The 27,718-nt window shown below is 36.3% G+C and overlaps 2 protein-coding genes across 2 annotated transcripts; one reads left to right on the top strand and one right to left on the bottom strand.

Moving 5' to 3' along the window:
- Window positions 1-1,192: 1,192 nt before the first annotated feature.
- Window positions 1,193-14,823, top strand: LOC135684393 (tyrosine-protein kinase HTK16). Its single transcript, XM_065199937.2, has 13 exons — window positions 1,193-1,878; window positions 3,248-3,494; window positions 4,520-4,587; window positions 6,092-6,229; window positions 7,129-7,380; window positions 7,939-8,020; window positions 9,222-9,346; window positions 9,539-9,592; window positions 10,814-10,906; window positions 11,502-11,687; window positions 12,386-12,477; window positions 12,800-12,926; window positions 13,736-14,823. The coding sequence occupies exons 1-13, from the start codon at window positions 1,300-1,302 to the stop codon at window positions 13,928-13,930; spliced, it is 2,238 nt and encodes a 745-aa protein (XP_065056009.2). The 5' UTR covers window positions 1,193-1,299; the 3' UTR covers window positions 13,931-14,823.
- Window positions 14,824-15,662: 839 nt separating this feature from the next.
- LOC135684392 (uncharacterized) lies at window positions 15,663-27,327 on the bottom strand. Its single transcript, XM_065199936.2, has 12 exons — window positions 25,928-27,327; window positions 25,016-25,186; window positions 24,559-24,732; window positions 23,408-23,587; window positions 21,709-21,813; window positions 20,993-21,088; window positions 20,326-20,487; window positions 19,845-19,970; window positions 19,274-19,361; window positions 18,871-19,017; window positions 17,649-17,714; window positions 15,663-16,863 (listed from the first exon to the last, which is right to left on the bottom strand). Exons 1-12 carry the CDS (start codon window positions 27,245-27,247, stop codon window positions 16,733-16,735), a joined length of 2,766 nt encoding a protein of 921 aa, XP_065056008.2. The 5' UTR covers window positions 27,248-27,327; the 3' UTR covers window positions 15,663-16,732.
- Window positions 27,328-27,718: the final 391 nt, after the last annotated feature.

The raw sequence follows: 27,718 nt of genomic DNA, 5'->3' as shown, positions 1-27,718 counted from the left end.
GAAGCTGACTTATAAAACCCCCACCCCCTTTTTTATACCCTTAACAGAAACCTAGAAAAACAATTACGTAATCCACAGAACACATATTTATAGAAGATAAAGCAATCACAGTGCAAGAATGCTATTTTCATTTAATTAAGCCTGTAGCCTGTGTCCTAACAATTGTAAGGCATACACTTCAAATGAGTGAAATATTCAATACTTTGTTATTTTTAATGCTCAAATACGTAATGCTTTTAATCTGCTTTAAGTTCCATATTTTCCAATATTATGTTATGTTGTTGTAGTAGATTCAGGGCCATTTCTGCCTGAATATCTACTATTAAAACTGCCAGTCACATTACATTCAGTGCCAGGCACGTAAATATCTAGGGGTGTTGAGGGTGGGGGGGGGGGGGTAATAGATAATTAAGGTATTTTTCAGTTTAAGTATTTGAAGTGTTAGTATCATTCTGCTTCTTTTGCATGTTAAGGACATTTAACTTGCTACGGACCTGTCCAAAATAGGTTATGCTTTGACCTGTGTAAAAAAACCGAAGCATGCCCAAAACAATTAGCTAAAAACTACAAATTTATTTTATATCTTGTTCTTTTCAATGAAGGTTTCAGAAATTAGGGCTCAAAATTAATTCTGTTGCTATATAAAAGGCAGTTTTTCGTTCTGTATCTCAAAGAAAAGGAATAATGTTTAACATAATAGGCACTGCAATGGCGTGGGTCATGTCTGGGCACATTACACCCCTGGTGTATTGCTATGAAAAGAACAAAGGGACCCTTAAATAACAAAATAACAAAAAATAACAAAAAAGAGGAAAGGAGAATCTTGCAGCCCCTCTGAATCCTCCAACTCTACACATCTGACTACACCTGCTGGACTTGTGAATTTGCTTTCTACCTTAGTGTAGCAATTGCAACTTTACCCACCTGGCCCGAAATAGGTACCTTTAAGTCCCTTTATGCATATATACTGTATTTTAAGTTTTGGGAACACGAAGACTTGCAAGAACCACAAAGTTTATTCCACTAAATACAGTTCTGGTCGTGCTTCCTTTCCACAGTAATGAATGCAGGTACTTAACTTCAAAGAAGTTTCAATTTAAAGGGGGCTATTGCCAATTGGCCCCTTTGCAGCAGTTTATAAACACGGAAGTAGCTCTGTAGCCATCTTGCATTTCTCGTAGCGCAGAAGAGGCTACTCTTCCTATCTATGTCGTGTTTGCAGTAGGCCAGGAAGAAGGACAAGGAGAAAGACGCAAATGATCAAAAAAGCGAAGGGAGAAATACTGTGAGTCTAACAAAATGAGAGCATCTACTGAAACTTTGTATTGGTATCACGGAAGAATAACAAGGGATGCAGCCACCCATATTCTGCTGTCACATGCAAGAAGCAACTACCGCGATGGCTGCTTCCTGGTTCGAGACTGTTCTAGTGCCCCTGGGGACTATGTCATATCAATCCTTGCACACAATCAAGTACTGCACTTCCAAGTCCATTGTACAGGAGATAATCGGTTTTCCATCGATGATGGGCCCATTTTTCATGGGTTAGATACCTTAATTTTACATTACCAAGTCAAATCAGACGGGTTGCCTTGTAGATTAACAACTTTTTCAAGAGGGTCTTTACCACCTCTTCAAGCTTTAAAATATGGAATTGACACTCCATTGCATGTAGCCTGTCTGAATGGAAATGCTTCTGCTGTTACTAAATTACTGTCAGAGATGTCTACTTATCAAGAAGTTAACTCGAGAGACGAAGAAGGAAGGACGCCATTGCATATTGCAAGTTGCAAAGGCTACCAGGATATTATTCTCCTGTTGTTAAATTATGCCGCAGATGTTAGCGCTTCAAGTAGCACCGGAACAACTCCATTACAGGTACAATTAAAACATGTGACCAATGTGAAGTTTTTTTTAATGATTTTTTGTTTGCCTTGCAGGTCTTCTCATGTGTCACGAAAAGTAGCTAACGGGGCAATTGGATGCGATCAGAGCTCTGTATCTTTCATTGCTTCAATCAAAGACGAACTTGCAGCTGATAGGGCACTTATAAACTCTTCAAGACAGCTTTAATGTGATTGTTTATCTTAACTGAAGAATTTTGTTTGAGATACTTTTTCAAGTGCTCAAGTTTGGTGCAAAATTGAAAAATATTTTAAGCAGTTTTGTTGTTTGAAGTATCACATTAACAATGACGCATATAAAGGCTATGGCCTGTTGCTTTTAAGATGTGATGCCAGTTTTATGCCATGCTTTTTAACACATGCTCCAGAGCATTCTGCTTGATAAGATTTCTTACCAAATCTTTGGCAGGCCATGCACTGTGCCAAATATATTTCTAAAATATGCAGTTAGTTTCACTCTGGTCTTCATGCAGGTGCTAAGATTAGATCAATATCATCAAATGCCAAAATTTATGTTAAGCATAATAGCAATGGCAGTGATGGCAATTTATCAGTGGCGGCTCTTGCTAATGGGCATCTGGGGCAATGTCTCCTCAAAAAGATTCAAAGGAAATCTATGATATTCATATTTAATTTTATAGATAGTCTTACTGTGGTTAATTATATAAGTTTGTATCTCTTCTAGAAAAAGCTCCTTGCTATCCCGTCTCGTCCTTAGCCTCGCTTCTGGCCCGCTAGTGCCTTGAGCGATGATGTCATTTTACGGGCAAAGTTTTTTTTGCCCCTTGCCGACATGCGCACAAGCTAATTTTCGACCTCGAGCATTGCGAAACGCAGCCTGTGATTGGCTTATTTGGAGGAATTCGGGGCAAGAAAAATTTTGCCCATAAAATGACATCATCGCTAAACAAAAACCACATCTATATATGCTTTTTCTTCTGCGCTCCATGACGATCAACATCGAACCATGAATACAGTGAAAAATTTGCAAACTCGACCTTTCTATCGATTATCGCAAAGAAATTGACTAGGCTTGTCCTGTCACCCTAAAAGCTATATAATTTTTGTCCCTGCATATTTAGTAGAATTTTGTGCTATCACTATGAAGTAGCAAAAAATTTTAAAACCTGTTTTTCTCTAAAATTACACAGTAGAATAGTAATTTTACAACACTAGTTTTTTTATTGCCTTCATACTCTTTTGTTCATTTTGTTTATTTTGATGGCTACCCAAGTATGGTTTTTAGAACCTGTATTCTGGTCACTTAGCTCAATTACAGAGGTTCAGTGGTTTTGTTTGTTCAACATGCAATGTGTAGTGATTGTTTGTATTTTTGTTGTTAGGAAGCATGTGCTGCAGGCCATGTTGAGGCAGCTAGGTTACTTATCACTCAAGGTAGAGCAGATGTACAGGAAAGATCTCAATCAAATGGATGGGTGCCATTACATGAGGCAGCATTAAGAGGGAACATTGACTGCTGTCATCTTCTTTTATCACATCATGCGTCCATGAATCCACGAACAATGGAGGGAGACACACCAAGAGACCTTGCATTGAGATATAATAGACTTGAAATTGTGGAATTTTTAGGTATGAGTTCCAGTTTTGTAATTCATTGTTTGAAATTAGCCCCTATTCAAGTTATAAATTTGTTATATTGACTTGTTTTATTTTATGTAAGCATTGTTTTATGAAAGATTAACTAGTACTTTTTAACTTCCTTGATCATCAATTTATAGTGTGAGGTGTGTTTGACATTTATAGGAAATTCATTTTGAGATTCTTATCTAGATGGCCAAGAAAGATCTTTAAATCCATGCATTGACTCCAAGAAATTTTGTTATTTTCTTGATTTATTTTAAGATCTAATTTTGTCTCATACCCAATATCCTAAAATCCTTCTATTTAGGGTGTACCAAAATACCAGATTTCCATTAAGTGCTTTAATTTTTGCTGTATGGGGTGTAGTGCTATGAATAATACAAAAAGGTGTGCCCCAGTAGTATGTATCTCTGAAAGCAATACTTTGAAGTAGATTCTTGACAATTGTCAGCATTAGGATGGGACCCCTGGTCCTGCATACTGTCACCTAATCGGACCAGATATGACCATGTTTTTTATGAAGCTGTTCTTCAAATATTATAATTCTAAAAATAGATTGCAAGGTCCACCTTGGTCAGGTATGCAAACACTAATACTTCAATTGATTTTAAAGATTGAATTGCAAATTGGGCTGTTATTGTGAAAAAATTATTTTGACTATTGAAATACAGTATTTGTATCTATGGGCCAAACTTGCTTCATCTTATAACCTAAAGAAAAGTTCTTTGCAACTTTTGAACATTGGTTTTTCCTAATTCAAGGATTAATGCAAAAACCTCCTTAGATCCATGTGTAAAAGATAATCTGAATTTGCCTGTTGGAATTTTGGCCTTTTTTAAGTTTTACGTCTGATGATGTTTTAAGTTTTATGTTTTTTGTTGGTTTTTTGACATATCACCTATTAACTCTAGAGCATGTTATTCATTGATGTGTATCAAAACAATGGTATTGTATCAAGTCTTGTTTGCCAGATACAAAATGACAGTTTTTAATCAACATATATGTCTGTTTAGACAACTTTCCTATGCCACCACCAAGGACAACTCCTAGTCAATGGCTGCATCAGAATCTAGATAGAGTGGTGAGTAATGTCCTATTGCCAACCAATGTAGTTTATGTTGATAACAGGCCTTGCAAGGAAAGGCACTCAAGCTCAACCTGCACCTCCACACGCACCTAGAAAGTTCTAGGATCTTGATTGATTGAGCACCTAGCATGTTATTGATCCCTAAAAATTAAATGCGAGAAACCAAATTTTGTTTTGATGATATTTTATGATTCTCAATCGAGCGCCTAGAAAGCTGAAAGTGCTCATTTTGTCAAGCACCTCACAAGGCCTGGTTGATATAAATACATTTTTTACAATAAAAATTACTTCTTACCGGGTTGTCATAAAGTGCTTGCAACTCTGAGTGTCATGTTTCAATGCTCAACCTTAGATTCTAGTAGTGAAATTCCCAGTGATTTGCCTGTGACCTTATCCTACCGACTTAAACCATGACTTGGATCTTATAACATAATGGGCACATAATTGGAGAATATCATTAAACCCGGATCCTCAAAAACAAGCTGTTGCATTAATATTTTCAAGGTAATGTTAGGAAATAAACCATCATGTGATCCTTTTAAAGAAAACACCCTTAACAACAGTTGTCCAGCAAAAGTACTTAGGCATAATACTCAAGCAATTGGAATGTTGAAGTTTATGTCAAAATATCTGTCTAGTGTCTAGAAGTATGTTAAATAAGTTGTTTAAATCACACGGAAGATCCCCTCTAAACTACAGTGATGATCTATCATATACCTCAAAGAGATGCTTGTTCTGAAAATTATTTGATGGAAAAACTTGAATCTGTGTAGTATTCAGCTGTTCTAGCAGTGTCAATAAAAATTTTCCCTTGGAAGTTAACAAACCAAATTTTAAGTCTCATAATTAAGTTTCTTTTTGAAATATAATGCTTCGATAAAAGTTTGCTTCTCATAGACTAACCCACCCCCTTGTATCTTTAAGTATTTGGGATTACGTATGTGTGTATTTTTTCCCTCTATGTCATGGCTCTGAGGTAGTCATAGTTAAGGCTCCCTGGGGTATCATCTTTGTAGGGTATGTAAATTAGTATGTATTTAATGGTATTTTAGTAACTTGTCATGTAACCATATTGGAATGTATACGAAAAAGTTTCATGTTTGACATACAAAAAGTCATATTGTATCCATCTTATTCCAATGGAAATTTTGGATTGCTTTCTTTCTCCTAAGAAGTGAGGGTCCCACTTGAATTTTCCCAGACCAATTGTGAGAGGTTTATGTAAGAGACGAGAGAGATGAACGTGATATCATACTACAAAGATCGTATTTTATAATGACATTGCAAATCTGCAGCAGATGGTGATAGCATCCTTGATATCTCTTCCTGCTACTGAATTCATCTGTATTTGTTGTCGTGACCATTTCCTATTCATACAGATAGAATGAGTCACTGCTACACATATCTTTCTTGTTTATATGTATAAGTTTGATAGAGTTCTAAGTTTTAAGATTTAAAAAAACTTCTACCCGCATTTGTTTGTGTCTCATTATTATAGGGAGCAGTTGCTATGCTGAGAAAGTATGGCATGGAAGATGGGTTGTTTCTGATTCGCAGCAGTATCAAATGCCATGGATATTATGTTCTCTCGATGGCTGTTGGCGGTAAAGCATATCATTTCCAAATCAAAAGCAGGGTAGGCAATAATCAGAGTTTGTTTCAAGAGCAACCAAGCATTGCATCCTGAGGCAATTAAACTCTGTACTCTCGTGTCAGTGTTGCTGTTTATACAGAAATAGAGTGGCAGAAATTGCGGGGGGCTCTGCAATCCCCCAGTTTGCTACAGCTTAAAAGTTATATCTCTAAAATTGATTTTTTGTCTCGGGAAAAAATAAAAGGCATCTTGAGCAAGAGATACATAATTAAGCAAGATATACTGAAAATGTATACTCTCTAACTACTCAAAAACGTATTTGCTGCCGCAAATGTCTAGATTTCCATATTTTATCTACGATATTTGCGATATTTCACTTTTAGCATATTATATAACTCAAACATAGCATTTTATGGGAAACATAGTACGCTATTATGGTAATTTTATATCTACAAGTAATACATAAGTATGCATATGAAGTATTGGACTCACATCTGTCATTGACCTTGTTTTTAGAAAAATCTATTAAATGCGATCTAGGGTACCTCTACATCAAACTGTCAATGTTTAATTTTTGGTTTTTAACTAGAAGCATTAAACCAATTAAGATATTGTTAAGACTTGAACAGAAAATATCAACTTTATAGGACTAGCCTTTTATTTATTAATCTGTTAATATGCAAAATATTAATGCTTGTGTCATAGGAAAAACATCTTATCAGGTGTTTATTTTTGTCAAAATTAATATGGGCTATTTCTGATTACTTTCTCAATCGTCTAGTGCTTTTGTCATTAAATGAAAGCTTTCTCATGCTATTGGAGGTTTAATTATTTGTCGTATTACGAATTGACAGTCTTTTTTTGTAACTGATGGCCTAACCTATTTTTCGTGGCCAAGAAAATATTCAACCTTCATGGTAGTAATTTTCTTTGTTTCTTAGGCCGATCGTTGGTATTACATAGACGATGGCCCTTTGTTCGAAACTTTACCACACGCAGTGGACCACTATTCGACGCATATGGATGGCTTGCCAGTGCTCCTTCGCGAAGCAGTTCCACCGAGCACAGAAACACGTCCTGCTCAAGCCCCTCCTTCGCGTTCTGGTCCGTGGAATTCGGCAGCTCCAAGAGCCTTTCCAAAACCGCCTGTTGGAAGCAAGCCGCTGCCCATGCCAAGAGCAAATTTAAAACATGTATGTGATTGCCAGTAATTTCTCAAATATGAAATTCTGTGTTTCTCCGCTTACTGCTGTTAATTCGACGGTTCTAAGAGAAATAAGCCTTGCTTGACAAAATCTTCATGTAATGATATTTACTTGCCTTTCAGCAATAGATGTGATTTGTAGAATCTGCAGTGAATAGTGTTTGATTTTTTCATTTTGAAGAAAGATGAATCAAAATTAGTTCTAACTACACTACAGATTATCATGACACTAGACTGCAAAGGAAATTTTCTGTGCTCAAACTTCAGTTTTCAACGCCTACAACGCTCTCGTTAATCTACTACTCGTTAAAGTACTACTCGTTAGTCTAACTCTTTGCATCTCATTCTCCACTATTAAATATATTTTTTTCAGGCAAACATCACTTAGTGATTTTGTTACTTGCTCTTTAAGGAATTTCTCAAGATAATCAATAATCTGGCGCCAATTGTAACTGAGTTTTATAATTTAGCTTTTTATAAAAAAGGGAGAATTGTTTCAAATCTGCTAGATTCAGTGATCAGGTGCCTTTCTTTTCATGTTATGAAGGTAGAGGATGACAATGCTGGCGATTTCAATAGAGCTTCAAGTTGGAAGAACGATGCACCAGCTGTTCCAAACAGAACAAAAGGTATTGAAGCCAAGACTCCAAAATTCACGCCTGTTGATTTTGGAGATATGTGTAAATGGTCGTTAGTAATCACCTAACTCTGAAAAGAATTCTAAAGTAGTAAAATCTTAAGAATCATTACATACCGTAAAAGCTCTATTAAGCCCTCTTCTCTCTCATGCCCGCTCGCTATAAAGCCCCCTCTCTATGAAGCCCCCCTCATTAGCCCCCGATTTCAAACAGAGGGCATTGGGTGGTCTCTTGATGGGTGTGATGCCGATAAGATCGTGTGGATTAAATACGGCCGATGTAAAGATATCCTTGTGCGCCTTAGAAGCCAGTCGGAATTTGTTTAGAAGGTGTCCTTATGGTTATCAATTGATCCTGGTGACTCTGAGAAAGATGAGGACATTATAATTGATTGATTTTAAAAAAAAATCCAAGCTGCTAGCAAAATTTTTTGAGAACATTTGTATGACATTTTCATGACAAAAAATGAATAAGGGCATTTTTATAACATTTTTTACATTGAACTATGAAAAAGCCCCCTCTCTAATAAGCCTTCTCTATTTTTAGCCCCCCTCTAGGACGGAAAAGAAAAAAAAGGCCCCTCCAAGCTTGTTCAGTAATCTAAAAAAGTTTATAGATCGATCAGTCTTGCCTTACTGCCCAAACCTACGCTGGTATCCTTTAAGCAAAGTAAAATGTAATTACGACGTTAAATACAAAATTTAAAGTGGTAATTCTTAAGCTCTACTTAAAGTCTAGAATATTTCCCCTTTTGAGCTTGATAATTTTGTGTTGGTTTATGAGTTGCATCTTGATTGTACTGAAATTTCCACTTAATAAACTGGAATTGTATTGCATATGTTGTATTCTTTGCTACCTACTTTACGAAGGTAGTTTCTGGACACTGAAAAGCTATGCTTATCGAGCAATGTCCTGGTCCTTCCTCTCGCCTGGAATAACAGAGAGCTAGCGACTCTCCTCACTCTGAGAGAAAGTTTGGTCATGTCAGGGACTCGATCCACGGACCCTTGGATCTGTAGTCAGCGACCCTAACCACGGAGCCATTATAGAGTAGTGTGATCTGCGTGGTAACAATCTGATCGGCAAACAGGTTATTGACTCGGGGAAAGAATAGCTGTTTTTCACATTATAACTAACATTTACACCTATAATCCTGATAACTCAAGTTGTGTTTTTTTGTTGCCTGCTTCAGGGTCAGATGAGACAAAGCAACAGACAATAATTACACGGGATTCATTAGAATTGGGAAAAGAGCTCGGGCAAGGTGAATTCGGCTCCGTGTTAATGGGAGTCTGGATAAACCCCAACGGCGAACGGGTATTTTTCTTTGCCTCTTATTTCCTTCAATTGTTTGAAATATCACAACTTTCACTACTTTCGATTCACTGTTTTCTTCCCTTCAGTAACAGCCCTTAATTAAGTTTTTAAACTTTGAAAGTAACTCGTTTTTGGGTTTTTTACACTGAGCTAAGGCGTTAACGGTGATTATCATCTGTTTTAAATTTCCAGGTCTCTGTGGCGTTGAAGACACTACACGAAGATAAGTTAACACAAGGAGAGCAGGTAAAATTCTTGAATGCATTGTATTTACTGTCTGTTACTTGGTCCCACCGATTGAAGCCCTTTTATTTTTGAACAGTAAAATGCTAACTTCATAATTAACAGTTGCATCCTAACAATTAGTTCACCAAATCAGTGTATTTTTTATATTTGGTACTACTTAGCACCTGAAGAATGTTTTGGGACACTGAGAAACTATCCTTGTCTAGCTGTGTCATTGCTGTGTCCTCTTGATTTGGCCCCATCTCTTGATTCCTATGCCTGGAATTAATACGAGATGGTGACTCTCTTCACTCTGAGTGAAGGTGGGATTCTGGCAGTTCGTTGTCTGCGACTTGACCACTGACCCATCCCCACTACATTCCCGAAAGTCGTCTTTTACATGAGTATGTTATTTTTCAATTTGAAGATAGCACAGAAACGTAGCATCCAAAAGTACTTTTCTTCGTCCAAGCATTCTGGACAAGCTCTAATAACTGATTTGATTGATTTAGATACATAGGCCTCTTGATATAAGCCAAATACTCATCCTACTCATATTAAAGAGACCAACTTTCTAGGCAAGGGCCTAATTTTGCTGAGTTGCTGTCTACCGCATTGACCATAGATATCTGCAATTTGTCGTATTACGATTAAAGCTCCTCTGAATGTTGGTACCAGGGATTATCTAATCACTTTTAAGGGTTTTTGACTTGAAAGTCACAAATAGCAGAAGAATCTCCTTATTACAAGGAGAGAGACATTATTTGCTCTGTTTCGTATTGTTTCCTAAAGTTGCGGAGCTCCATATGGGAAGGAAAAGCTGAAATAATGAGGTAATTGGTGGTGTGAATGATGCAATAGGTATAGTTGAGTTTATGTAATTGATTTTGAAAATTTTATTGAAAGAATCCATTAAGTAGGAGGAAGTTATTCTTTTAAAAAGTTTTATTCAAAGAGTCTGTTTGTTCCTTGGTAGTGAATCCTACAGAAAAGTTAGGGTTTGTTACCAGTAGAACAAACTGTCAAACATTTACTTTGATAAAATTCCACAAAGTATGGAGATTGTAGTTGTCTTTTGTTCAGCGCATTATTCGGTGATATTTTGTAAGTATCGTATCGAAAAAGCCAAGAGAGTTTCTGTTATTTCAACTGATGCAAGATTTCTTCGTCGATTAGACATGCGAATTTTATGCACATAAATTTATTCATTAACTTAATTAATGTAATTCATCTCTTCTATAGGAGTTTCTCAGAGAAGCAAGAGTTATGTCCAACTTGAATCACCCTTGTATCGTAAGGCTTTTGGGAGTCTGCCTTGGACCACCGATGATATTGGTATTTGTGGACTTTTTGATAAAATTTTCAACATTTAGACAACATAGCTCTTGTTGATCTAAAATGGAAACAATCTGTTTCGCAAGATTTCTAATAACCAGTCTAAATGTGTCGATTGAGCTAAGACGAAACAGTTGAATGTTTGGATTTTGTGATTTTATGGAAAAAATTTGTGACATAGTTTAACCCTCTCAAGAGTTGTAAACAGTTTTTGTTATATTTCTTACAGTCAACATTGTGCTCGTTCTTTCAGTATCATTGCGTAGTGCAAAACTCTCATGAAGCAACATCGTTAAAAGTACACTCACATGCTTAGAAGCAACACCGTTTTGGTCGCTTTGTTAAATCATCTACAAATTTTCCACCAATTCCAAACTGCCTCTTCCACATAATAGACTTAATATAGCAAGGCAGTATACTCATTGCTTTATTAAAACATGGAACTGAAGCTAGATTGAAATACTTTATATCATTTCATAGATATTTATCTGTTACCAATTGGCTGGATGCATTGTTAATGTTTTTCAAGGTCAAGCCTTCCTGAGCTTAGAAATACCTCTAGTCATTTAGTCATAATTTTTAATCACTGTTTTAGGTTCAAGAGCTTGTGTCTATGGGGGCATTGCTTGATTACCTGATTGATCACCAGTCTGAGATTTCACAAAAGAACTTAAAAGTCTGGGCGGGCCAAATTGCTTGGGGAATGACGTATCTGGAAGAGAGGAGATTTGTTCACAGAGATCTTGCGACGAGAAATATTCTTTTAGGGACCAAAGACCAGGTACTTCGCTCTTATCAGCAATATGGCATTCCTAGTAGATCACTTCAACGTTTTACAGAATGACTTTTTATTATGGCTTTTTCCTCGGGTAAGGTTGTGCCATTTTCAGAGCATTCAATAAGGCGTAGATCCTCTTTTTTCGAGTTATCATATACTATATAAAGAACAATCCGCAAAATATACTAACGTTACGCGCATCAACTCTCGTGTTTCTCTTTTCGGCTTATTGTAACAGCTGCTCGTGAAGAGCATTGCAACTCCTAGGCACACTCTGAGCTTATAGCATTTCAATTGATTGCCAATTCTATGTATTACGTATTGGAAATCTTGCTGATCACTGTATATGATTTGTTTCATATTTAGCATGGCAAATTCCTTGTTTTAGCCCTTGTTCACAAGAATGATTTGACGTATTAGATTTTGTCTTGATAGGGCCTAATTTTTTTATAATGAGAAACGCTTGTGTCATTCATTGTACAAGGGTGGTTTTAAGGGGGGGGGGTCCAGGGGGCCTTGACCCAAGACTCCCCTAATGGTAGTCAGATAGGTCGCCTGCAGCTAAGAGAAAAAATTATAGGACAAAGGGCCTCGCAGGTGTTTCTGGCCTCGGACCCCGCAGCCCCTAAAACCGCCGCTGACATTTTAGGTCGGTGTGCCAATTTGAAATTGACATTTCGTTGTTCCTTTATCTCGTATAGGTTAAAATAAGCGACTTTGGCTTGTCGAGAGCGGTTGGTGCCGGTAGCGACTACTACCAAGCGAAACAAGGTGGCAGGTGGCCAGTTAAATGGTAATTCTTTGAGACAACCTATTGCTGATACTGAGAATAAATTTGATTTTGTAAGAATCGATTTAGATCGATTAGACGAAGGTTTATCTTAGTCGTAAGATTTATCAGGAAAAAAAATAAATATTTGATATATGATGGTGTTGTATATTTCTAGCAGTTGGGCGAGTAAAGTCTTTATATAATGCAACAGGAAAATACATCTAAATTTGCATCATTTGCCATTTCATGTCTTGCGTATCTGCTCTCCTGCCCGATGATTTCATGTCGATGATTTCTTGTGTTGTCTCAGTGCTATTTCTGTTGAAGGCTGACTTTTCTTTAGGTACGCTCCTGAGTCCATAAATTATGGGACATTCTCTCACAAAAGTGACGTTTGGAGCTATGGAGTTACATTGTGGGAGATGTATACTTTTGGCGAGTTACCCTACGGAGATATGGCTGGCGCACAGGTGAATATTTCAATAGTTTCCTTAGTAAGGAGGTTAGAGATCCTCCTCGATTGTTTTCATCGTGAGGTCTTTTCACGGTAGAGGTTACTTCTAAGGGCTTCCAAGCAAGTTCACTTTTTGCTAGAGATTTAGTTGGAATAATATGCAAAACACAAGAGAATTATCCACACGCAGTATTCTTAAAAACTCGAATGCGATTTTGGTAAGATTGGAGGAGTAAATACACTTTTTTAATACAAGCATTTCTGTTGTCAACATGACCTGTATATTAATGAAGTGATTTTTTAGATTTGAACTGTATAAAACCGCTATAAATGCTTGGAATCATTTGGTGTTCAGTATTTGGCGTTTGAAACTGCTGAATGTTTGTCATTAAACGTTTGAAATTGCTAAACATTTTTAGTTTGAAACTGCTGAATGTTTGTCATTTAACGTTTGAAACCGCTAAAAGTTTGTCATTAAACGTTTGTAACTGCTAAACATTTGTGGTTTGAAACTGCTGAATGTGTGTCATTCAGCGTTTGAAGCTGCTAAGCGTTTGTAGTTTGAAACTGCTGAATCTTTTTCATTAAAGTTTGAAACTGCTGAATGTTTGTCATGAAACATTTGAAACTGCCAAAGGTTTGTGTTTTGACGTTTGAAACTGCTGAATGTTTGTCATTCAACCTGCTAAACATTTGATGTTTCACGTTTGAAACTGCTAAACCGTGGTTTTATTCAACGTTTGAAGCTGCTAAACGTTTCATGTCTGATATTTCAAACTGCTTTGCTTAAAAAATCTGTTGCAAGCTGTTAAACTTTCTCCGCAGGTCATTGCGTTTCTCGAGCGTGGCGAACGACTTTCAAAACCGATGGACTGTCCAGAAAAAATTTATCAGATTATGCTAAGTTGCTGGAATGCTGAACCAGTGAATAGGCCGTCATTCAAGAACCTTTATGCAACGTTTATGAAAGACCCTGAGTATGGAACTGTCCAGTCCGGTCGCAACTCTTTGAAGCATTAATCAGATCAATATTCTCTGCAAATAATTAAAATGTTTATAGCATCATATTTTAGATACTTAGGTATGCAAAAATTAATCTACCGTATTCATTCGATATTTTTTGGCACGTTTGGCTGGCGTTTATTATCAAGGACAGTTTTTAAACGTGGGTGGCTTACATTATTTTATCCAGATCTTGTCAATATTCCTGCAACCTTGAAGCCGAGGGTGATAATATAGAAGATGAGAAAGAGATACTTCTGGGTGCTATTGATGGTCCCATACTGGAGAATATTGTTGTTGGTTGAAACGTCCAATGTTTTTTTGGTTCAAGTACAGAATCAGGTTTTTCTCAGTGTATGAATCCGACATTGCAAACCAAGTATCTATGCATGGTTTTTTGGGTGCGGCTCACATTTTTTATGAACTCAATTTGCCGCGGCTTATAAACAAGGGTGGCTTATGAACAAGGGCGGCTTATTATCGAATAAATACGGTATGACTTACGATCGTGGTTCCACGGTATCCAGTCGTCGAGATGTTAATAAATTTAGAGAATCAGAACCCCTTGACATTTAGGTAGTTTATATTCTCGAGAGCCTAGTTAATTTACGAGCTGTGCTGATTAACTCGGAAATACTTGCCTCGGGCGCGAATGGAACTGCAAGCTAGGACTATCCAAGGTTTTCTCTAACTGAATTACGTTTTCAATGATTATAACCCAAATGCATTTTGTATCATTTGTTAAAATTGGTAAAATGTAAACATTTTTAGTAGAAATTGGTACCTCTTCAAATATTGAACTATTGTAAATTGTAGCTGTTTCTTCCTCGTATAATAGTACATTAAGTAAAAATTTATAGTAGGATCTTATGGTAGGAGCATTTATTTTCATAACAAAAATTCAATGTTTTGTGTTCAAGTTTCAATTCAAAGGCTGCTTCATTGTATGCTAGTTTTTCAACAATGGTTGAAAAGACGTTTACCTTCCTGCGAAGAGACTTCAAATTCATCCTTCATTTTTTTCCAATTCTTATCACAAATAGTTCCCAAAGAGCTGATACTCAGAATACTTTCCAAAATATTTGCTGTTTTATTTATCATTAATGTTTTACCCAATAGCAAATTCAAATTTTTTTTTCTTTTGAGTTTTTATAAAACGTTTTCGTACGCAATCTAGTCCATAAATGGAAGTCGGGATGGTTTTAGAATAACACAGTCAACTAGCATTCTGGGTCAATCTTCGTAAGATTTTTGCGTCAAATGGAATTTAGAATTTAATAAGACAGAAAAATAATCTTAACTATTTCCCTTCCTTCTTTTTACACTCGTTTCCCCCTCCTTTAGCTACTCCTTTTTGCATTATTATTCCATTTAGGCCTTTCCTCTTTACAAGTATGATTTCTCCATTCCCTAAAGAAGATATTATTGGTGCAAGAACTTTTTGTAGAATAACTTCTTGCGATTTAGGACCTAAAAATTGTTTGTTTGTGGAAGAGGTTTTTGCGGATTAGACAGACCCTTGTCCCTTAATTTTTCCAAAACTGATTTTTAAGTATGAAAACTTTCCCTTGAATTTTTAAGAAACAGTTTTTGCGATTGACAGCTTTCTGCCAGACATTGTGGGAATAGAAGTTTGTTATTAAAAGATTATGATATTGTAGCTCTTCAAAAATTCTGTTTCTTCTTTCTCAGATCAGCCAAAAAAGTTAAGGAATTTTTATGGTTCACCAATTTTGAAAAAAATTTGCCCCCCCCCCCCCTCTTTTATCTTACTACTTTCTTTTCTTTTTCTTTTCTACCAGTCCTAAAATTATGTTTACTTTTCTTTCTTTCAACACTTCCCTTCTTTTTCTTTTCCTCTTTTTCTTTCCTCCTCTTATCTTCCTCTTTCTGCTTTTCTCTTTCCTTCCTCTTATCCTTCCTTCTGGACAACTGAGCTTCCTGCGAAGCTGTTTCGCGTCTTCCACACATTTTCTCCACCTCTGCTTTTTAATGCCACCTCTTAATAGCCAGAGCAGAACATCACTGTGACAATATGAAGGAGCAACATGGCAGCCATTCATTATAGCTAAATAATTCTACTGGTTCCACCATACATTTGATCCTCCTAAATGAACACACTGCCAAAACCATTCATTTCAGTGAAAAATACATCAGGACGAGGATAGTATCTAATAGCATATGGTTGAAAATATGATCATAATTTAAAGATTTATTACAACACTGTCCTATTATAAATTAAATAAAAAAAACTAAGGAATATTTTAGATACTACGAGAAATAGATTGGCAAAAATGACTTGTGCAATGAAATGAAGTCAGGATTTGTTAAGAGATTGGGATTTTATTTCTTCCTGTAAGTGAATGTCTACAGATCTCATTCTAGCAACTTTTTCGAGCTCGAGGTTCAGCTATACATTTTAGATAGGAATACGATGTATTCAAAATAATTGACCAAGGTAAATAAATTAAAGAAAATTAGAAGCTAATAAAGATATCTTTGTAAGATCTACCCCTGCGAATGCTTGTTCTTAAATTCAACGTTTCTATAAAGTACAAAAATACCGCATAAAAATATCAAATATTAAAATAGCTGCTACATAGAAACCATGAAAATAAAATAAAGTTTTCACATGAAAATAAAAAAATGAGCACTACTGCGAATCATGTATACAATGCCAGAAATACGGCCGTTTTGTTTTTTACTAAGAGCTTGCTAAATACAGACTATAATACAAATTTATAAAATATTATCTTCAATATATTACATTGGGGTTAACCTTTAAATTTGGGGTTAACCTATCAGCTTTAATAGAATTAATCAGTTAAAGAATTTTCTATCTCTGAGAGACTGCGTTCGCCTTAGCCTCAGGCTCCTTCTAATTGCACCTGTTCCAAAATCCTGGAATGGATCCGTTAGAGATTTTCTCCTCCTGTGACCTTTTGTCATTTCTAAATAAGGGTGAAAAAGAAGTCTTGAAAGATAACACTCGAATTTAACAATAACTCTGACCACAAAAGCACATCTTTATAATATGGTTTTATACGGCGAGGACTGGATTAAATGGATTTTGTTCTTTTCAAATTAATAAATGAAGTAGCATTATTGTTTAAAGTGATCGCAAAGAAATTTTGAATTTTTAGTGACATGGTTTCCTTGATAAAATTGGTGCTAGAGCATGGAAGACGACAGAAACTATGTGAAAATTTTAAATTAAATAATGTGTTACCAACAGGCACATATTGGGTGATATATCATGTGTGGAAGCAAAACTGAGTCACCGTAGCAAAGCTGGGTATCAGCATTGTCGACGCCAAGGGTGGTTTGGGGGTTATTAGCCCCTCCCCCTACATTTGTCAAAACATTGTCTACATATTTCTTCTAAAAACGGATTAAAAAACGCTAGGTAGGGGTAATCCATATTTCCTAAAGAAAATTAACCTGGTACAAAGCACTGAAACGAGGCAAAGAGGGCGTGGTCAGTGAGACCCTCCTATTACACTCTCACTCTGCAGTAGCTGGCGCCGCCACTGGGTACCAGGGGAGAAAAATTAAACCTTTTTTATAAAACAGTGTCAGGGAGTATAGGAATCTGTTCAAAACATCATAGCAAGGGGCCATAAAATCATTAGCCCAATAGAAAGGGAGATGTAGAAATTCACAATTATTTGTGCATTCATAAAGGTGTGGGATTAAACAGGAAATCTCTGAAAATTTAAGATAAAGTTTTTCTTACCTAATTTGTTTTTAGACCTTGCTGAAGCCATTGCCGCCCGCCGAATAGACATTGGAACGGTAGTTCCTTGAATAAATCAGGACAAAAAGTGTTAAGTAAAGCAAAATAGCAAGTAAAGTAAAAATAAGCAGAGAGGAAACTCATAAATGATTTTAGTGTTGGAATTTTCACTCTTTCCCAATTTGCTAAAAAAATTGCTTATCACGCAGTTTGGTTTTCTTTTTGGTTTTCATCAATTTTAATAATGTATATAACAATGATCTGGCTACATAGACCGGTATATAGAAATGCCCAACAAACCGGTATATTTTAAGGCATAACTGTTATTTTCATAATATACATCAAGGCATGATTTGACCATGTGACCATGTGACCGGGCCGTCATAGGACATTTTTCATGAATAAAGTCCTGAAGGAATTTTTTTAAAATAAACCCTTTGCAAAAAGCACCTTTGTTTCATTCATGTTCTTCAGTAGAAAAAACACGAAAACGGAAGCAAATGTATCTTATGTATGTGCCTTGTAAAGATTAAAATGGTTTTTCCACGTAAGAACCCTTGGGAATGCTTTTAAAATTCATGTTTGATAGAAGTTAACAGTTTTTCATCATGCCTAGAATCTTTGTTACATTTTTTAGAATTCTTGAATTCTTACAAATTATTGCTATGTTGTATATTTCGCATAACAGTGAGTTTTGATGATTGAAACAAATTTTCTTTTATGCTTTTTGCAAATGTCGTCTTCTCGGAGCTTGGTTATATCTTTTTAAAAATAGTTTGTTCAAAATTTGCATGGATACAAGGACATCCATCATATGATCAATTTTTTAGGCTAATTTTTCAATGTTGTTTATTTTAATGCCTACCCCCAGCACCCAAATACTTTTTCATCTGCATTCTATCAATCTTTAAATTCTGATTGTGAATATTCTCAGCAGTTAGGAGGTTATTATTTTAGCTAAGCCCTGATAAACATACTACCGATTGCTCGAAAGCAAGCTACATTTGCAAAATAATGGAAATAGTGCAAAAGAAGTTAAAAGAAAAATCAATTTATTGGTCAGACAATTTCGATATTTCCCATGGTTCACAAGCGTGATAATTTGAAAAAAGAATAGCATAGACTGGGAGCAAGAGTTATTTTATGTGCCATTAAAATTCACCCAGATAAAAGAGATACAACTGCACATGGACAGGAAAAAATTTTAGTCCTCGTATATTACCACTTTGTTTCATAGATTCAACTATTCTCCTTTCTCGTTTGAAAGCATCGTGCCAACTATCCAACTCAATTTTGCTGCCAGCGCTAAACCAGAATGTGTTATTGCTTGCCAGGCTGCTCACTCTGATGACGTTGGATGACTTTTGTCCTGAAAAAAGTAAAGAAAGATTATAAATTGATATATCTAGCGAAAGTGGTTTCAGATCAAATTACCACCCGAGAGCCAAATTTGGTCGAATATCCACGTGTTAATAAAACTGTCGACGCACTAAATATTCATACAGAAAGAAAGCAAATTGAGCTCTTTGATCTAGATACATCGAATTAGTTTAATGTTAAATAGCATGGTATAGTACAGGCTTTGATAATGGATGTATAATTCATTATAAAACCAATGATGTTACCTGCTACGTCACCAACGATATCCACCCGAGCATCATCTAAGTCGAATCTACTGTAATAAACTAACTGTCGCTGCTTCTTCGATAAATCCTAGAATGAAAATGCGAAGATGTAAACGACACTCAAATGGGAGCACTAATAACGAAAGGGAAGGTTCACAAATTAATTCTTCATCCCCTTTCCATCCATTGCATGCCATCTCAAAAACCAGCTTCCTTTCACCAAACAAGAAATTTTATACATTTTGGGAAAAGTCTTAGGTTAAACGACAAATTGATGACGCAAGACCGACAAACCACTACCTTATATGCGAACGAAACCTTCATTTCACCTTCAAAAAGATGATATCTCCTCCGTCTGATAATAAATATTTACATAGTTCAACTTAAGAAAAAATTAACTTGCTATTTCTCGCAGGCTCGGGGTTTTATGTGCTGTAAAAACTCGCTATCTGTTCCCTAGGCCCTATATCTCTTAGTATAACAAGAATATAGTTCTATTGTTGGTTGGGCCTCATCTTCTGATAGTGACGTCATGTGTCGTATGGCAATGCGAAGAGACTGAAACGCTTACCACTTTGCATAAAACAAGAAGATGATCAAACAAACTCAGGAAAATATTCTCTCTTTTTCCACCAAAAAGGCTTTCTACAACACCAGTCTTGACCTTTTCACAGCTCACTTCCAGAACAGCATCGCCCTACGGAAATAAAATCGTTTTCTTAAGAAAAAAAGTTTTTTTCTGAAGCAGAAAAGCAGAAAATTCACTGTTTTAGTACGGCATGGATAAAAAATCATTTAGTAGCACCGGTCATTTTATGTGACAAAGGCCTGCAGAAAATATCCATAATGGCAGACTTCTGAGCCGCATTAAATTTAGGGTAGCCTTTCTTCGGAATTTGGGGAGATGGTTATAGCCTATGTATACTGGGGGTTTTTATACTGCTCTTGTTAGCTTCGCTTTAGTAAAACTGCAATTGATGGACTATGAGTGATTGCTACTTAACCTAATTCTTTAATCAAAATACGACAAATCAGCGAAATTTTTTGCCAACCTGCCAAGCTTCAACACTCAGCTGCCACTCAGCAATGCTGTTCAAATCTTCAAATTTCTTTTTCCTTTCGTTTATTAAAGATGCAACCTCCTTCATTTCGTGTACTGCTAGCTGTAGATGGCCATAGTCTGGGTGTTCTACGGGGGTGTGCTTCAGTAGTTCCTTGAACAATAAAAAAATCAAATATTGAGAGCATTTGAACAAAATTCCTTCTGACAATTCAATAAAAAACATTGTAGAAAATTAGATACAAAATCAAAAGCATATTGTCTAAAATCAAGGTCGAAATAAAAAAAAATTGAAGAGGAGGTTTCATCGTTAGGTTAAAAATGGTAGAGTTTGACTTGCTGCTGTTGGTTCTTTAAATTTGAAACGAGTGGCTGTAAAAAGAAACAATAAAATCGACTGCTCTTGGTTTTATGCACCTTAACGAAGCTGCATAAGGTACGAAATTTTTCCTTTTGCAAATAATTAGGCTGCATCTACTGACAAGTGAATAATTTCTTGAGCGTTTTTCTACTAAAAATAAGAGCAATGTCATTTCGCTGCCGTTCAAAATTTTAAATGAATTATCAAGGAAAAAGAGAATTTTCTAATGATATACGCTAAAAATTAAAACTTTTTTCCATGCATTTACCATTAAGGATAGATAGCATATAGTTCTTACATTGAGTTGCAAAGGGTACTTGCATATCTTTTGTACCGGAGTGAGCAGGAAAGCGTCAATTGACAATGGGATCATTTGCTGTATCAATCTACAAGACTTAATAGAGATAGAAAGTAAGCATAAGTCTTTCAAACTGCGATAAATGAAATCGTTTATCCAGAGACGGACCCAGGAATACCGCCAGAGAAATGCCTACTCTAAGAAGATTTACAGCCTCTTCAATGGAGCACATCACCCAAAGGCCGAGCCAGGAACACCCACCACCCCAGTCGAAGAAAAATCTCTATTTAATCAGAGTGCGTCATATCGAGAGGGGCCACCCAATCTGTCGGCGAAATGCTGACGGCACTATTGGGATCTGCGAGGAGCAAATCAGCTTAAAAATCCAAGTTTCTCCTGCACCAATCAACCCCCCTTCCCCCCCCCCCCAACTCTCCTTCCTTCCAGACAAGCGCTTGTAAGAGCGAATCCGTTACGTACTGGACAATTAATAACATGAAAATCTTGAAAAATAAGCAATACGAAATAAGTAACTAGAACATTTACTAGTAATTATTAATCATAAATACTTTTGCTGAAATTAATCGCTTCTTTGCCAAATCTCAACCCGTCAGTTTTCTCTCTGCAGCAACAAAGAAATTATGATATTGATAGAGAGGTGGCGTCAACGTACAAATAGCAGAGCAAATGAATACTGGAGAATAGAGGTGGCTTACCTCAAAAAACAATTTGTATCTTTTCTCTCTCTGAAGTCCATGCAAGCGAATATTAGCATTGGGATGATTGTTGCAATATTCAGAATAAAGATCGAAATCGTTTTTCTAAGGCAAATTAGATAAGATATATATCTTAAAATTTTTTAATAAGAAACGATTAATGTTAAAGAAAATCATTAAATTATGTTTCTGTTATGAAATCTGTGGTTCTTCATTGAAATCAATGAACAATGTGGTCTTATTCTTTTGACAGAAACCGCATTTCTTGATAATTATGCAAAATAAAATCTGCACAGCTGCATAACATTATATCAAATTTTGCTGTATGATAAATTCAACTTCAAGTAGAAAGACAAACGATGAAGAGGCAGCAGGGTAAAGTCTCTAAATTCACTATGTCGTTGCGCTTTTGATACTCGTGAATTAAAACCATGATATTGAAAAAATATTATCCCCCTCACTAAGAGTTTAGCAATAGGACAAACTTCAAAGTGGGTAGGGCACAAGTACAAAGGGCATAATGTAGCTAAATGGGGCGCGATTCAAAAAGTTTTAAAAAGAGAACTCCCAAAGAGGGGGACTTTCCATAAATGGACAGAGATGTACCGCTGGTGGTCCCAGCTGTGACATCCTTGCGTTTAGATCTACGCCGTTAACTATTTGGACTACAACTAGGCCCTACAAAACACATTAAAAGCGATGCACTTTGAAAACGCCGAGAATACATTAAAAATAATAGCTAATACAAACAAATGCAAATCTCAGACTATTGCATTTACTTTGAGATTTAGTGCATCAAGGACACTTGAACATACTTGAATGCAATTTTTCTTCCAAGGTTTTTTAAATTTAAGTTTAGTAGAAAGGAAAATGACTATTGTCAACATAATCGATGAAATTTTAATCAAAAGATACATTTGAATCACAGTGGCACCATCGTTTAATTTAAATTCTGATTTGAAAAAGATTCAAAGATATAAGATTGATCTTAGAGCGCCAGTAGTTGACTCGTATGCAAACATTTGTTTTTTGAAAAGTGTTCAATGAGAATTATGGCGCCGGAAGTGCAAATCGCAGGCTTTTGAGAGGAGAAGAGGCGAAGATACATTTGCGAAAAGGGGCGCAATGATTAGAGAGAGGTGGGTACCAAACTGCCTGATCGTTGGCCCTCTCTAATTCAACCCTGCTGGGACATAAATTGGTGGATACTTTTTGGGAGGGTGAAGGTCCAATTATTCCGACTGACAATAAGCCAATTATTATTCTGAACTAAAATTGCACTAACTAAACTTATAAGCCTTTACTTAAAGAACCTTATACGGTTCGATCACTTCCTTTCTGAATTGAGAATATTCTCAGCAATAGTGTTATGATACTCTCTGACGTAAACAAGCATTGGAAAAGTGACTTAGATTTTCCGATTACTCCTAAAATTTAGACTAATCCATGGGATTTTTAAAAGATTGGGGGTTTGACACCCCCTTCCTCACACCCTCGTTATTAACGTGCTTGCATCACTGGATCGGTATAGCCGTATTTCGTTATTATTTGTAGGCGAAGAGGTGCAATATCTCAACTTGTCTTTGGAAGATTGTCGTACAAAAGCTTAAGTTCTTACAGAAAATGCCCTAAACTGACACTCGTGTGACATATGGATAATAAATACTAGAAAAATAAGCAGAAGAAAGTTGTCACTTACATGCGAGATAAAAAGATCTCCAATCTCAGTTTTAAAAAGATCTCTCTTATTAACTCGTCTTCGAAGCTTTTCGAAAAACTCTTCGTGCAGCTTGAGAATATCCTCAATATTGCAGAAAATAATGGCGATGTCATCTTGGCTAAAGAGGTCTGGACGCTTGCGTGACTGTTTCAAGTATCCCTACGGGAAAATCAGCATAGCTTGAAAGCATTGCATCTGCTGTTTTCTTGATACATCTACAGTTACTCCAAGCTCGTCATAAAAAAAGTCAGAAACCAGAATCAAAGGAAAAGCAACCCTTTTTTATAAAAAGACAATTCATTACGCGTCCCCTTTAACCTTAACTGGCATTAGTAAAAACTTTAGCTAGTGGATGAAGAACATAGGGGGCTTGGGGGGGGGCTCAGCCACCGTTGTTGAAATAAAGAGAGATTTTGGGGATGATTTCATATACCAACAGATAATTTTCAACCCAAATGCAAGTATATAGGACGTGGTTATGGGTGTGGTCCTGGGTTTGGCTTCTTGAAACTCCATACGGCACAGCCCCTCTCCCTAATTATTTAGGACAGCAGCCCTGGTGATGAGAATTCAAAAAGTAACTTCTATTCAAACAAAATGTATACCAAATCAAGTCAAATACAAAACTATTTGTTTCTACCTCACCCCAAACTAAAATGCAATGGCTATGTTTCTACAAGAGCAGTCTAGCAGTAAATCATTTTGATACATTTTTACAAGATCTGTTTGAAAAGGTCTTTGGATACAATTTGCATCTGGAAGGCCTGACAAGTTCCAATCACCAAAACCAGTGGCGGACACTTGGGGGGGCGAGGGGGGCGACCGCCCCCCCCCCCAATACTTTATAGGACAATGGTCTTTTGTTCTAAAACAATGGGAAATGTGACATCATCTTATTAAAACAATAGGCTTGCCCTACCCCCCCCCCCCCAATATTCTATCAAGTGTCTGCCCCTGACCAAAACTTTATATGAGCATTGAATCACACAACAAGGAAGCTACCTGCAAATAGCCATCACAGGCTATTTTTGCTAAGAGCAAAGAGACAAAACTTTTCATACTTAAAAGTGATGACACACATACACTATATTTTTCTGCTAGTTAGAAGGCTGAAAAACAATGAAAATTACCTCAGTTACATCTTTGAGTGTTTTCACATAATCTTTTTCTGTAGTTAAGAGCTCATTGATACATTTTGATCTCACTTCACCTTTGCTTCGCATGGTTGCTTGTATTCCCAAGACTGATATTGTGTTATGATTAGCCTTTGGTTCAAGTACTGAAGATTCTTGATCAATCCTTAACTACAAGAGATAATGACATAAATCACCTTAATTGTTACCTCTTTAATCTTATAATCAAAGTTGTGAATTATTTGCTTCACTTTATTCTGTTACCAAACATAGCAGTATCCTTGCTTAGTGATAAAAAATCACCAATTACCTTTCTGGGTGAAAAAGAAATGGACCCCACCAAACATTCTAATCACAAAATATAACAAATCAGCGGAAAAAACTACACTACATTTTGCATGGCATTTTCTGTTTTTAACAATTTTCATGCCAAAGATAGGCTATGGTTACTTACTCTAACATTTGAAGCTGGAAACCACCCTTTGCCATTCCCAGCAGTGCCCCACCACCAACGTTTCTTGCTCATGAAATACACTGCAATAGTCTCCTCTGCTCTGAAACTCAATTCAGACTTTTTTTCACCAGTGTAGTCCCACAATGCTTCACCAAAAGCCAATGGCAGGTCCTGGATGCAAGTTAAAATTCTATTAGACTATGCAGACTGGTAACATTGATCATAAATAGGTAAAAGTTTTAGCTTACACAAATATTCAGTGGTTAAATATAAATGGGTTCTATTTCATACTTTCCAAAAAACCCATCAAAAGTATTCTTTTTCCAACCCTTTGTAATTTAGTTTTCTGTCTCTCACAGCCTGAGATTTCCTATCTAATTAATCACTTCAAAAGTAAAATGTTGATTTCATTTAAAATGGCATTATTTTGCATCCCTTCTCCTTTAGTTATCCAAAAATCTTCCCTATTTATCAATGTCAAGCCTGATTACCTTCCTATCCCTTAGACTGGAAAACTTGACAGCACACATTTTTGACACATTTATGCTTAGAAGAAATATTTTCTAGAGTAACTAAGCTTACTGGAAGCACGTATATCCAGTTGCATTAGCAAATCCATTTGTGATTCTTTTTTATTATTCAGTATAAATATATTTTACAATACACAAGAAAGATTGAATTAAAGGGAAGTGTGTCAGTCTTCCATGCAACCTCTCTTTAACCAGTTTTGAAAACGTTTATGATTTTGGATATATAAGCTTTGAGCATATACTTATACAAATGGTAATTTTAGTCAGGCGTGGGTGCAAAATATCTAGCTACAACATATTGAAGTCAATTAAGTGTGGCTACATATATACACGTTTTATAGCCTTGTCTTTAAACCAAATGAAACAAATTGAAGAACAGCACCTTTGAAGGCAAGCTTAATTGGTCCTCTGGAGCAGAGTCCTGGTCACTGTCATCATCACCATTACCATTATCATTCTGTGCCTCACTTCCTCGCCTTTGACTATCTTCAAGAAAATCTAATGATGAGACGCTTTCATGAACAGAATAAGGTCGTCTGTGAGAAGAGTAAGGTACTGTACGTTGATCATGAAATGGGATGTTTGGAGCAACTTCAGTCTGTGACCGATCTACCTCTAGCATATATGGGCAGCTAACGAATCTTCCAAGTCTTTTGTTTTCAGGGTTGATATCTTTTCTATCCTTGGTTTGAGCAAAACTAGATTTTTTGGTTACATCTCGACTATAAACATATTTCTGTCTTGAATTAACATTAATATTGCTTGAAGAACGTTCGTGGATCCCATGAATTTGATTGTCCAGATCTTGAAAATTGCATACAGTTGAGAAACAGTGTCCATCATAGGCCAGAGGAAGACTTGGATTCTCTTTAAACACGTTAGGAGATGAAAATGTATGCAATCGATTCAGATTTCTCTTTCCAGGATGGGGTGAACGACCATCGTTTGTTCTCACAAAGGACTCGACAGTTTTAGTATTCTCTCTCAACTTAATGTATTGCCTTGACTCAACACTTTTTGCTGATGGAACGCTGCTCGATAAGATATCATTAGAATGGCAAACTACATCTAGGTCCAAATCAGTTGCTTGCAGTATGTCTCTCTTTGAAGAAGACTGTTCTAAACAATCAAATTTCATGAACGAATTTTGCACCTCAGAGACTGGGAAAACCAAAGAAGCTCTAGATCGACGAAATGAACCGTGTTTGTTGTGGACACCAAGTGTTTCTGTTTCCCGAAGACTGTCTATTGAAAGCCTTTTCAAACAAACTAAGTTAGGACTTGATAAAGAGGTGGTTTTGTGATAGGCCAGTTGATTGTAAATTTGGTCACTTCCATCATTGTAAACAATTTCCTCGTTATGTGACGAAGCTTGATTATTTTCATCTTTAGAGACGAAATACGTATTTGTAACTTTATCCTGTGCGGTAGGGCTTGAATTGCAAGCACTTTGCGCCTTGCCCTTTTTGCGCCTGAATAGCAACAACCGTGAAAAAATACTCCTTGGTGCTTCTTCCCTCCCAATGCGAGGTAATACACCGAAACTTTGTCGTGACGACGAGCTTTGGCCAATATCGTTCGATTGTTGCACATTATTACCAGTATCAGAACCATCCAATCGAATCTTCTTTTTCCTTCTAAAACTAAATTTAATATCCATAATTCTTCTTCGGTTTGCCCGACCTCTCTCCGCCTCAACCATGTTTTTAATAGAGAGCGTACAACAACAGCCTTTATGGGAATACCAAAGGTTGCATGACAACTACTAATCTCCTATTATAACAACCTTTTGTTTACACTGAAAGTTCTCAGTAGGGAGACAATCGGCTTTTTCAACCGATTCGTTTTACATTATCCGGCAGACCGCAGTTGACCTTCCTCCATCAGCAATCCATCTTGAGTTTAAATATGTAACATTGTCTAAAAAAACATTGGAGATCGTAAAGCTTTTTTACGCAAAAAAAACAATTCAGGGATAATAGGAGCATCCCTAAAATTCAGGGACGTGCCCCCCTTAGTGAATAAGGGTGATGATCGAACGAAAAATATTTCATTTCATTTCATTTTCATATTAAAATTATTTACCCAGGGTACAAATTCAGTCTAAATACTGTTTTACAATTGACCCTGCAAAAAAAATTACTCACAAAATTAAAACATTATACTGTATACA

The sequence above is a fragment of the Rhopilema esculentum genome, unplaced genomic scaffold, assembly GCF_057945365.1.
Source record: "Rhopilema esculentum isolate cy_ngs unplaced genomic scaffold, ASM5794536v1 HiC_scaffold_34, whole genome shotgun sequence".
In the NCBI taxonomy this organism is placed as follows: Eukaryota; Metazoa; Cnidaria; class Scyphozoa; order Rhizostomeae; family Rhizostomatidae; genus Rhopilema; species Rhopilema esculentum.
This window is presented reverse-complemented; position numbering and strand designations above follow the sequence as displayed.

Excerpts from the sequence above, each read along its gene's own strand:
- LOC135684393 (XM_065199937.2), top strand. The coding sequence starts at position 1,300 with ATGAGAGCATCTACTGAAACTTTGTATTGGTATCACGGAAGAATAACA. Across the intron at positions 6,230-7,128 it reads ATTTCCAAATCAAAAGCAGG|GCCGATCGTTGGTATTACAT; the intron begins GTAGGCAATAAT and ends TTTGTTTCTTAG. Across the intron at positions 8,021-9,221 it reads TGTTCCAAACAGAACAAAAG|GGTCAGATGAGACAAAGCAA; the intron begins GTATTGAAGCCA and ends TGCCTGCTTCAG.
- LOC135684392 (XM_065199936.2), bottom strand. The coding sequence starts at position 27,247 with ATGGTTGAGGCGGAGAGAGGTCGGGCAAACCGAAGAAGAATTATGGAT. Across the intron at positions 24,733-25,015 it reads TTCCAGCTTCAAATGTTAGA|TTAAGGATTGATCAAGAATC; the intron begins GTAAGTAACCAT and ends TATCTCTTGTAG. Across the intron at positions 16,864-17,648 it reads AAGGTCTAAAAACAAATTAG|AAATGACAAAAGGTCACAGG; the intron begins GTAAGAAAAACT and ends ACCCTTATTTAG.